The sequence below is a fragment of the Vanellus vanellus genome (genome assembly GCF_965231255.1).
Source record: "Vanellus vanellus genome assembly, chromosome: 7".
Classification (NCBI taxonomy): domain Eukaryota; kingdom Metazoa; phylum Chordata; class Aves; order Charadriiformes; family Charadriidae; genus Vanellus; species Vanellus vanellus.
Window position 1 is genome coordinate 7,308,228 of NC_138912.1, and position 12,520 is coordinate 7,320,747.

Sequence of the window (12,520 nt, forward strand, 5' to 3'; positions counted from 1 at the left end):
ATATGGTTGTGGATTAAGTAGAAATGTAAGCTAATAACTCGACACTTTACACCAAAGTGCTTATTTTAATGAAAGTGTTTTCTCAGATTAGATGTACCTTTTAATTTCCTTTTTTTTCAGGCTGGTGATAGTCAGCTATTTGTGCTTGTGAAGAAGGAGAAATCATTCTTAATGCACCCAACTAGTTAGCGTTTGGTCATAACTAAAATCATGCCAAATGCACACAAGAGGCCTGAGTTTAAATTGCCAGTTTTGCATTTATCAGGTTTAGGATATATCAAATAATAACTTACCCATAGATGGGCCTACAGAGCTAGGATTTGTTTAAAATGTTCATGCGTTTTTGAAAATCCAAGAGCCTGCTTTCTTTATTCTTCCTGGAGAAACTGCTGTTGTGAAGAACCTGGAATGTAACTTCATAGTGGAATCTAAAAACACGAGCAAAAGATCCCACAACTCAAGAACTGACCTGTCCTTGTCACTCGCTGTCCTCCTCGCTGGGGCTGTTGGCTTCAAGGTCGGACTCACCGATGAGCTCACATTTCAGGTTCTCCAGAGCCCTGTAGGTGCAAGGTGTAAATCAGTCTCGGATTTCCAGCATGCTTTGGTTGTGGCAAGTTAAACCTTCACTTCTCTTAAAAGAGCAGTGGTAATTTTTTCTTTTGCTTTATGCTTATGAAAGATTTCATAGCAAACATATCAAATAATTTTTCCATATGGAAAAAAAGGCTGATAGCAAGATCTCCATGTTAGATTCTTTATATGTGTTGAAATACTAAGTAATATTCTTAAAGTACAAACACACAAAGTAGGACTATATCATGACACTTAATGCTAGCTTAGTTATGTTAGCTTGAACATATATTAGCTGGTTTGTACTGTTGAAGATGAAAATATTTCCATGTAGGCTTCCCCTAAAAAGATTTCATTAGTGATTGGTATTAGACAGATGGATTGCTGGTTTGAAAGAAAAAACATGCCTTAGCTGTACATTCATAGACAGAAATGACAAATAGTCTTATGCTTAACATGTTAGTACAATTAGCTGAATAAGACATAAATGCTAGTAATTACACTTGTGAAACTGGAGTACAGTATCAGGGTTAATATCGATCTGTGTGGTTATAGAAGCTACAAAACAAGTCAGTGTCCTTTTTTCCCTTACTATTCCGATCAAGACTTTTTGCTTTTCCGGGTACTTAAAAACTTAATTTCTGTCAAATTTGTTGTAATTCACGAAATTGTTAAATTCATCTAAAGCTTTTCATTTTTCTATTTCTGGCACCTCTGTTTATCTCTAAGTACTTGCAGATCTGCAACAAAGTATGGCTGTTTCAGTGGTTTTGTTGAATGCCCTAGAAGTGACAGATTACTAAAAATACCTCTGAGCTAGCTCACATTTCAAGAGCAGCATGACTGAGGGAGCGTAGTGAGCTGATTGGGCTGCAGTGTTTTGCTGCTTGCTGGACTGATTAAAACAGGCAGCTCCCTGAGCTGGCACAATTACACCTCTTCATGTGTGCAGCATGAATCCCAACAAAGAACTTGTGTAGGTACTCTGGAGGAGAACAGTGGGGTGGTTAGAAGGGTGCTTAAAGAACTTAAGAGAGCAGTCTGTATGGTAGTGTCTAGAAGTTTAGTGCTTTTTATTAATTAAAATGGTTTTTATATACAACTTTTATACCTAAATTGTTGAGAGACAATCATCAGTATTTTATCATCTCACAGATAGTGCTTTATGTCAATTAGGATATTTTTCTCATGTTACTGTGTTTGGTAAAAACCAAAACTTTAAAAACAAGGGAGCTTTGGTGAAACACGGGACGGGTGGTGCTACACTTGCTAACACATGTAGAAATAAACAAGATTGACCCCTCACCCCCCTTTCAGTTGGAGTCTTAAATATCACTAACATAAGGGTGTGCAATATTTTTGGAAAGAAAAAAGTGTGAAAATATCATACCTAAGATGTGTCACAGAATATTGTCTGATGCAGACAACTTTCTCCGTTTGCATGTGGTTCTAGTCAGTTGATACTACCTTTTTATGCCACTTGGATGAGTGATTAGGTTTGCCATTACAGTTCTATTTCCATGCAGTTGGCAAGTTTGGAAAATAAAACTAACCTTGAGATTTCTTTAAGAAGCATTTGCTATGCTTTCTGCCTTTTTAAAGAGATGCTACTTACATCATTGTCTTATCGTTAATTTAAATTCAGCAAGAGAAAGAAGAACAGCATCAGCTGGCAGTCACTGCCTTCCTAAAAAATTCAAGAAAGGAGCATCAGCGTATTCTTGCACGTCGTCAAACTATAGAGGAAAGAAAAGAGCGCCTTGAAAGTTTGAACATTCAGCGTGAAAAAGAAGAACTAGAACAACGTGAAGCAGAATTACAAAAAGTCCGGAAAGCTGAAGAAGAGAGACTGCGCCAGGAGGCCAAGGAAAGAGAGAAGGAGCGTATCCTGCAAGAGCATGAACAAATCAAAAAGAAGACTGTTCGTGAGCGTTTGGAGCAGATTAAGAAGACTGAACTGGGTGCCAAAGCATTTAAAGATATCGATATTGAGGTAGACAACCTATTTCTGAAGTTTTAAGTTTTTTTTTTTTTATGCTTTTGGTGTTATATTACTAGGCTGCCTGAATTTCATGTTCTTTACTAGTTTTGTACTGTAACTGGTCTTATAAACAGCCTCTCTTAAAAATGAGACAGTTTTACACTTAAATATTTAATTTGCTCAACAGTGTAAGTAAACCTTAATTCTGAGTTTGGATAGGACCTTTTTTATCTGGAAGAATTAAGTCCAGCTGTTTGGTTCCCCCCCACCTTGTTGCTTGAACAGTATCTGAAATACTACAAAATTGGATCTGCAGGTCCATTTTGTATCTGGACTGCGTCTCAATTGAAAATCAACATACAAATGCTTTAGAGAGTTTTTGAAAAATAAAATACAAGTTACCCTGAAGAGAGGAAAAGAAACTGAGAATGTTTCTGAAGCAAATTAGTTTAAAAGTTAAGGGGAAAACTGCGGAGAAGCTTAAATAAATAAAAAACAAATCACATTTGTAAGAGAAAAAATATTTGCTTTATTTTGTGTTGATAACTTTACTTGGTTGTAGGATCTTGAAGAATTGGATCCTGACTTCATTATGGCTAAACAAGTTGAGCAGCTTGAAAAAGAAAAGAAGGAACTTCAGGAACGTCTGAAGAATCAGGAGAAAAAGGTACAAATCAGGAAGGGTACAAAACCATGTCTATATAGTGCTTTAGTTAGTGATTGTGAACTCCTATATACATGTATAATACAGGTGTTGAAAATGTTACTGTATGAAACTAAAAAATGGTAAATGGGTTAAAAACCAACTGAGCTCCTAGCATCAGTGCACAAATCTGTTCTAATTAATGGAGTTGATTTGAAAATGGACCCCTAAGCTGTATGTGAACTGAATCTTAGTTTTGAAGACTTCTGTTTTGGAAAATATTCAGGGAAGATTAAATGTTCACAGAAGGTGAGGCCATTACAGAGAAGCTAGATTTAATTAGTTGCATTAGTCCTCACTGAAACAGAGGAAATTCCGCTGCTAGAGCCCTTCTAGATGGCAGAGTAAGATCTGCCTGAAACTTGGGTGGCTATAAAAGTGTGAGGAACACGTTCTCATAGTAAACAGAAATATACAACCTGGGCAAGGTGAAACTCACCCAGGACTTCTGACAGTATTCAAGAATGAAACAGAGGTTATGTGATACAGTGGGAAATTCGGTTCACTTAAAACTGGCTTGATACTAGAAATTGGCAAGTTACATGAAAAGGTTCCAATGAGGATCTTTTATGCTGCAGGCTTGCAAGCCTGATGCTCATACTGGGCAAAGTAGCAGAAAATTAAACAGTAGTAGTCACCTGGGTGAATGTGATCTACCCAGAAAGGTCAACACAGCTTCTATAGAAGAATTGTAAGCCAGGGCTGCTTCTTGGAATTGTCTGAAACTGTCAAAACAAACATGAGTAAGCGTGGTCTGGCTGGTGTTTGGGTTTTCTGATAAGCTTTTTACGAAGTTCTTCACCAAAGAAAACTTAGCAGCTGTGGGGTAAAAGGAAGAGCCTTTGAATGAAGTTCAGTTCACATAGATATAAAATACATAGTGTAGGGAAAGCAGAAAAAAATCCCCCAATATTTAGCTTTACATATTAAATGATGGGCTCCAAACTGAACATTATTGCTGGCAGTGAGAACTTGGTGGTTCTGCATCTCAAGCACTGTGTGCACTTCTAGTCTCTGTATCTCAAAAAGAATGAAGTTGAACTGGAATTTTGAGGGGAGTCCAACAAGAATTGTCAATGATGTGGATTGGCTTCTCCGTGAGAAGAGTCTGTGTAAATTAGCACCCCTATGTCTGAAAGACTTCTGCAGAGAGGAATGTGGTAGGGGTCTATAAGACTGTACTTGTAACAGCGGATGAGGGGGAGCAGTTGTTCTTGCACTGCAAGGGATAAGTGAACCAGGCAACATCAAATGAAGCTAGTAGGAGCCATATTCAGAACTATTTGTTGGTAGAAGGTGTGTGTTCATGCTGTGAACCATAGATGCACAGGAGTTCTTTCCAAAGTACATTGTTGGGTATGAAAAGCTTCATTGCGTTCAACAGGATAAGAGGAGAAATTCACCAATGCCTACTGAATACGAAAAAACCTTCAACACAGGAAATGCTGGGGGCTGAAAACTGATGATGCTGAGAGTACTGTATATATGCCTGCCTCTATACTTGCATCCTTGCTTAGGAGCGCACATAGTTGCCCGGTGGTAGAGGCAGGTTCTTGGTTAGGTGGACCTTTGATGTGGTCCAATGTGATTGCTCTTTTGTAACAATAATATATCAGATATATTGGAGAAGTCTCCAGATATCGGGGGTTTTCTTTGGGGGGATACTGAAAACTGAGTCTTCTGGATTTGGTATTTGCATGCTAAAGTCATGTTGTCTTTCTTTAGATTGACTATTTTGAAAGAGCAAAGCGCTTAGAAGAAATTCCTTTAATAAAGACTGCATACGAGGAGCAAAGAGTGCATGATATGGAGCTGTGGGAGCAACAGGAAGAAGAAAGGGTAAGAATTTTTTGTTCAGATCATAAAATCCATTAGAAATGAATGTAAAATGGTTGGCTTTGCACTGTCTGTGTTTTCCCCAACTCAATCCAAAAGGGAAGAAGGGAAAAAGTTGATATGAAGAATGAAGTGTTAACTTTGCTGTCCCATTATGCTAGTGGACAGCAGGATCTTCAGTCTAGGATCTGAAAGAGGAAAAGATAATTTCTGTTTCAAGTGACTAAGGTAGATTGAATGCAAATATATCGTAAGGTTTTACTTTGTAATACTTTTTTTATATTATCTATTTTTAGATCACCACTTTGCAGTTGGAGCGCGAGAAAGCCCTTGAGCATAAGAACAGACTCTCAAGGATGTTGGAGGATAGAGATTTATTTGAAGCCAGGCTCAAAGCATCACGACGAACAGTTTATGAGGTACACAAGATATAGTATTGTAATAAAATATTCCCCTAAAGTGAGGAACTAAACTTGTGACCCAATGATTCTTCATGAAATCTAGAAACAAATTAGTATCTAGAATGGTTCAGAATAATGGAATTGTTTATTTTCTGCTTCGACTAAAAAAGAATATAAAAATATTCTTGCCCCCATTCCTAGATACTATCCCTTAAAATTTTTGATAACTTCTGGAATAGCTTATTTGGAAAATAAGATATGTGAATTAATTATTTCAATGCAGCTATTAGTAAGAGATCATTGGGTAGTGTATGAGCAGCCAGCTCTATCTGTACAAGTGCTTGGACATAATACTGACAATAATATTGAAGTTGAGAATTAGACAAAAATACTTGTCTATTGTTTTTTTTTTTTTAATCTTTTTGTTTGAATCCAGAAATTATTTTGATAGTCCAAGTATTTGGAACTTCAGGTTGTGTTTTATGTTTGCAAAATTTAATAACAAATTAGACCATGAGGGCAGGGAAAGAACTGTGCTTTTGTTTCTCACTCAACATTTTTAAAATTCTACGTTTGCTGAGGCTGCTTATAGCTTTGATTATTTGGCTGTGTTACAGTAAGAACTGGTTTAAAACCAAAAAAAGGCAAAAGAGGTATTATGTTAAAATAAGTTAACTGTATATGATCCTTTGCAAGTATGTAGGTGATTTTAGGTAATGTATTTTAGGTACAGGTATTTTAGGTACAGGGAACTACAGGCTGGTCAGTCTCGCCTCTGTGCTGGGCAAGATCATGGAGCAGATCCTCCTGGAAACTCTGCTAAGGCACATGGAAAATAAGGAGGTGATTGGTGACAGCCAACATGGCTTCACTAAGGGCAAATCGTGCCTGACAAATTTGATGGCCTTCTACAACGGTGTTAGAGCATTGGTGGATAAGGGGAGAGCAACAGATGTCGTCTACCTGGACTAGTGCAAAGCATTTGACACCGTTCCGCACGACATCCTGGTCTCTAAATTGGAGAGACATGGATTTAACCTGTGGACCACTTGGTGGATAAGGAACTGGCCGAACGGTTGCACTCAAAGAGTTGTGGTCAATGGATCCACGTCCAAGTGACAAGTGGTGTTCCTCAGGCATCGGTACTGGGACCAGTGATGTTTAAAATCTTTGTTCGTGACATGGATGTTGGGATGGAGTGCACCCTCAGCAAGTTTGCCGACAACACCAAACTGTGTGTAACAGTCGACATGCTGGAGGGAAGGGATGCCATCCAGAAGGACCTGGACAGGCTTGAGAGGTGGGCCTGTGCAAACCTTATGAAGTTCAACAAGGCCAAGTGCAAGGTCCTGCACGTGGGCCAGGACAGTCCCAAGCACTAATACGGGCTGGGTGGAGAATGGATGGAGAGCAGCCCTGAGGAGAAGGACTTGAGGGTGTTGGTTGATGAGAAACTCAACATGAGCTGGTAATGTGTACTTGCAGCCCACAAAGCTAATCATATCCTGGGCTGCATCAAAAGCAATGTGGCCAGCAGGTCGAGGCTCTGCTCTCATGAGACCCCACCTGGAATATTGCATCTAGCTCTGGAGCCCTCAACATAAGGAGGACATAGACCTGCTGGAGCAGGTTCAGAGGAGGTCCACGAAGATGATAAGAGGGCTGGAGCACCTCTCCTTTAAAGACAGTCTGAGAGAGTTGGAATTGTTCAGCCTGGAGAAGAGAAGGCTCCAGGGAGACCTTATAGCAGCCTTCCAGTATCTGAAGGGGGCCTACAAGAAGGCTGGAGAGGGACTTTTTACAAGGGCATCTAGTGATAGATTGAGGGGTAATGGCTTCAAACTGGAAGAGGGGATATTTAGAAAAGATACTAAGAAGATATTTTTCACTCTGAGGGTGGTGAGCCCCTGGTGCAGGTTGCCCAGAGAAGCTGTGGCTGCCCCATCCCTGGAGGTGTTCAAGCCAAGTTGGATGGGGCTTTGAGCGACCTGGGCTGGTGGGAGGTGTCCCTGCCAGTGGCAGGGGGATTTGAACTAGATGACCTTTAAGGTTCCTTCCAACCTAAACTATTCTATGATACTATGATTATTCAGATAATTTCCTTAAAAAGGAGATGGACTAAAATTGTGCATGCTGATTGTCTTTATTCTTAGTAGGATTATATTCCCTTATGCAAAATTTATTGCAGAAAAGTTTGAAATGGCAAACAGGTAGTTGTTTTTCAGTGGAGCAAAGTTAACATGTTGGATTTGGTTTGTGTTTCTGTGCAGCTTTACTTAGCAATTTGTGTAACTGTCTAGCTCTTAAACATTACAGTTCTGGTGTTTTCATGTTTTCTATGTATTTCAGGATAAACTCAAGCAGTTCCAGGAACGGTTAGCAGAAGAGAGGCGTAATCGTTTGGAGGAACGCAAGAAACAACGCAAAGAAGAGAGGCGCATTACTTATTACAGAGAAAAGGAGGAAGAAGAGCAAAGACTACGAGAAGAACAGCTGCTTAAAGGTATAATCGAGAACGTGATTATTTTATCCTTTACATCCTTGACCCATTCCAGATGTGTACACAGCTAACTTCTGTTTTCCCTGTTTCACAATATTGGAGGAAGTCTTTTCACTTTCAGTCAGTGATGAAGACTGTTTGTTGCTATTAGACAATGTACCTTTACATTTTATCTAATGCCTCTTCTGAATGTTTATGTGTGCAGCATAGAAATGAAGGTAAAGCTTTATAGGAGGAAGGGAAAATGAAATCAAGTGCATGTTTCCTGCCCTCCCTTTCTCCTACACATATAATGAAGGAGGAGATAAAGTAAGAGAGGCTAACAACTAAAATCAAAGACTCATTTTTTCATTTAGTTTGAGTTCTGTCCACTTGTTTGTTTACATCTTAAAGAGAATTGAAAGAGAGCATTGGTGTCACATCAAGAACTCAAGAATTGTGACTCACACACCTTTCTTTGTGAATTGCTTTGTCTGCTCGCCTGTTTCAAGGCTTTTGAAGAGAAGAGATGATAGGCTTTCTATAGCATAAATTTCTGTCCTACTTGTCACTTGGTGGATGAAGGTTTTGTGTATTAGATTTCATAATCATGCAGTATTTAAGAACCAGACGAACAAAAACTAAGCTGTCCTTCATGTCAAATTTCTTACACTGCTAGCTGATTTTTTGGTTTGACCTTTTCTAAGGAAGGGATCCTCTACCATGCTTGAGGTAGTTACCGATACTTTAGCTGGCATATTAGTGGTCTCTACATCGAGTTAATGTACAGGTATTGGAACGTTTCCTTTCCTTTCTCGCTAGCTGTTTTTCAAGATGTCACATTAATGACTGTTATTTTTCCTATTACTTATGAGCTAGGATACTTCCAGGAAACAGATTCTATGGTTAGTTAAACGCACCCTGTAAAATGCTTGATTTTTTTTTTTTAATGAGCCAAAAGGGAGATTGCATTTTGTAACCCTTCTGTGGACACAGCGAAGTAACGGAATTTATATTGGTAATACATTCTGTTTATGTTTGCAACTCTGTAGAGCGTGAGGAAAAGGAACGCATTGAGCGTGAGAAACGTGAGCAGGAACAGCGTGAATACCAGGAGCGGGTCAAAAAACTAGAAGAACTGGAGAAGAAAAAACGTCAAAGAGAAATGGAGATAGAAGAAAGAGAGCGTCGTCGAGAAGAAGAAAGGAGAGGTCTGGATGACCCATTTTCAAGAAAGGTAGGTAATACCTGCAGGTTTGTTTTCTTTTTGACTGCTTCTTCTTCTGTAGATTGTTTGGAAGAAGACGGTAGCATTGCAAAATCATAGGTTAATTGTGGTTTTTTTTTTTTTGTTTTTTTTTTTTTTTTTAAATTGTAGCATAAATGGCTAATTTAATAGTTAAATAATTGTCCCTTAGTTTCATCTCCCTATCAGGATCTGGAATCTGTAGTTTAGTAATAAAGTGAAACAAAGAAACTACTAGGATCTCCAAGCTGTTTAAAAACTATACCAAAACTAAAAAGGTTATTGAATAAAATTTTCTTTAGCACAAAAGGAGGAAAGCTATATTGGAAGGAAGTGTAGTGACTCATGCCAAAGTCAGAACTAGAGCAGATATCGAAGGAAAATCCCAGACTAATCATAAAAGCATAGTTTTATATTTTGTAAGAAATATGCAATAGAATAAAAACAAGAGGTGTGTGCAACTTCCTGTTTACAAATATAAGTATTGGGGAAAATCATTATCCTGATTCAACAGGAAAGAAAGTGAAAGGTATTTGCAAATAAATGTTTAATGATTTGAAAGATTGTAACCGAGTACCACAAAAATTCTACGCTCCCACTATTTCAGAACCTATCAGTAAGAGGACTAGTTTTAAATTTCATCCACCATAGCCATTGTCTTTGTTCAACGCATACTTCATTGAGTAACACTAGGAAGATAAGTGATTAGAGCTTGTATAAGTTGTTTTGATAGCCTATCAGGGGAATAATCATCAACGCTATTTTTCACACAAGAGGTACTCCTACTCATAGCCTCTTGATTATATGGAAAAGCTCGGGTTCTGAGAGAGATTGGTACCACTTGAAAAGTGACATTTGCAGTTTTGAGATTCTTTGCTCATGCTTGTTTGTTGGGGTCATTTCAAAAGCATTTAAGTAGACAGTCATGGAGTAGTGGATATGGAAGATCTTGCAGAGCCTGTGTGTTTCCCCATATTGAAGCGTAGACTTTGACAAATAAAAACACTTTTCAAAGCACAGTTTAAAACTGGAATACTCTTTTATAAAGAGGTGGTGTGATTATGTGAAATCAGTTACTTTATATGGTTTACCTAGTTTGTTTCTTGTGGTGGAATTAAGGAATAAACAACTCTGTTAGAAATAGTTTAAATGTTCTGTCTTTGTTTAAGCAACGGGGAGAGACATTTTACCTTTATTTAAAAAAACCAAAAAAATTATTGCTCTGCCTTGCATCTAAGCAATATGTGTGAATCACAAATACCTCATGTGTTCTGTGCATTGAGGTACCCAGAACAAAATGATCTTTGCTACAGAGAGCTTTCAGTTTATTCAGTTACATATTATGATCTGATTAGAAAGCACAAAAACAAATAAGTTTTTGAATTCATTCCTACTGTCATTAAGCAGCAGGAAAGTGAAACTGTTAAAACCTCTTTTTTGTTAACAGGTGGTAGCTATGGCTTACTGTAGCTATTGTTCACACACTTCTTCATAAACTTTTAAGTGTATTTGCATATATCCTACCCTACTAGTAAAGTATGTGGCACAAAGAATACCATATTGTTTTTTAAACTCTGCCACAAGCAATAAAGTTAGTCAGTTAAGACTATACTTAAGTTATTCAAACTCCTGATAATTTGGTATTCTCTACAGTGTAACAACTGAGTTTTTAATGACATAGTATGCTCTGAAGGGACTTAAAAACCTTCATTATAAAGTATTCAGAAAGAATGTTCCTAATTTCTTTTGACATATAGGAATCTCGTTGGGGTGATAGGGAGTCTGAAAGCTCCTGGAGAAGAGGTGGCGAGACAGAATCTGAATGGCGACGAGCACCAGTGGAAAGGTAATCATTGGGTCACTGAACACCAGTTTTATTGGGCTCAAAATGTGTAGGCTCCCTTTTTATAGCTACTGCTAAAGCTGCACTGAGTAATATCTCATGCCTTTACATCTCTGAAGTTACCTTCTATTAAAAATTGCTTTGTAAGGATCTCAGAACGAGAGAGGGGTTTTATCTTGGAACTGCATTTAGGTAACGTTCCTGTTTTATTTAGCCTAGATATGTGAAAGTTAGCAGACACCTGCATCTGATAAACAAGTTGCTTACTTGGTTTCTTTTTTAAATTAAAAATTTCTGGGAAGGATGACAAATGCAGGGTTCCTAGATGATGAAACTGAGATTTTTCATTTAGAAAACTGACAGTAATATAGAAGAATAGTAAAGTCAAAATTCAAGAGTATTAAACTATTCAAATTCCAAAGTAAATCAGAGCAGAAAATACATGCCATAAACTAAAGCAAAGTTCTGAAAGTCTGTATTGAACAGAGAAGGAAGGATTTCTGAAGGAATAATATTCTGAAGGTACTTTGCACTTTAAAGGAAAAAAAAAAAGCTTGGCCACATCTGTATATTTTAGGGGTTTGGGGTATGTTCACTAATAACAAAGACTGTTTATACAGTTGTAGAAAATAAAATCTTTACCATTTTTCCATCCCTCTGCTCCATGATAGGATGAGCTGTACCTAAAATATTACTGGTGGTTCATGTCTCGTTGTTCTTAAAAGCCTGTGCTGATGGATACACCACTGCTTGTTCCAATTGGCACTATGTTCTATTGCTTAATTAGCCTTCCAGGCAGATGGATTTTTTTTATAAATGTCTAACCTTAATTTCCAGTGCAGCAATTTAAATCCATTATGGCTTACTCTGACTCCAGTGGAAGTAAATTAATTTAATATTTCTCTCTCTAGTAATTTCTTCTGACATATTTGAATCTTTCGATAAACAAAATGATCTTCCAATCTTTCCTTAAAAGCTGTGTTGCCATTCTTGGTAGTGATGCACTTTCTTGTGAATTGCAAAATCAAAAAATGGCTGAAACTCCTGGGTGAAGCCTTTGACGATTAACATATTGCAGAAGTGTTTTAATGCATCAATTTTATGCTTCAATGTTTTGGGTTTTCTTCCACAACAGAATGATACAGGTGACCCATATTCATTTTTGAATCATAGCATAGAGTTTTTCTGAATAAGCGTTGTCTCAGTTATTTCTCATTCAACTTTAGTAGAAATCGAGCCAAGTGACTACTGAGGGGTTAAAATTGGGCGTCTATCCTGGTTAGAGGTAGAACAGAACCAATATTCTTTTCAGTAATTTTACTTTTCAGGAGAGCATCTTTTGGATTATTATGTAGCATGTTTAGTAAAGCTTTCCTTCTCTCTTTCAGTAAAAGGAACATACTGAGGAATACTAAAAGGAAATACTAATAGCAGTCAAAATTAATGTCTTTATGGAAT

The 12,520-nt window shown here is 37.7% G+C and overlaps 1 protein-coding gene and 1 long non-coding RNA gene across 2 annotated transcripts in view; one reads left to right on the forward strand and one right to left on the reverse strand.

The window, feature by feature from the left end:
* EIF3A (eukaryotic translation initiation factor 3 subunit A) overlaps positions 1–12,520 on the forward strand; it is a 38,009-nt gene that overhangs the window by 15,893 nt on the left and 9,596 nt on the right. The window contains exons 12-18 of the mRNA XM_082486759.1: positions 2,219–2,566; positions 3,117–3,221; positions 4,983–5,096; positions 5,390–5,512; positions 7,844–7,997; positions 9,026–9,210; positions 10,977–11,065. Of these exons, the coding sequence (XP_082342885.1) occupies positions 2,219–2,566; positions 3,117–3,221; positions 4,983–5,096; positions 5,390–5,512; positions 7,844–7,997; positions 9,026–9,210; positions 10,977–11,065 (1,118 nt within the window). The remainder of the gene's footprint in view (positions 1–2,218; positions 2,567–3,116; positions 3,222–4,982; positions 5,097–5,389; positions 5,513–7,843; positions 7,998–9,025; positions 9,211–10,976; positions 11,066–12,520) is intronic.
* On the reverse strand, positions 284–1,228 carry LOC309674211. The gene is made up of 3 exons (XR_014269373.1): positions 1,166–1,228; positions 529–560; positions 284–428 (listed from the first exon to the last, which is right to left on the reverse strand). It is a non-coding gene; the product is annotated as an uncharacterized lncRNA (long non-coding RNA).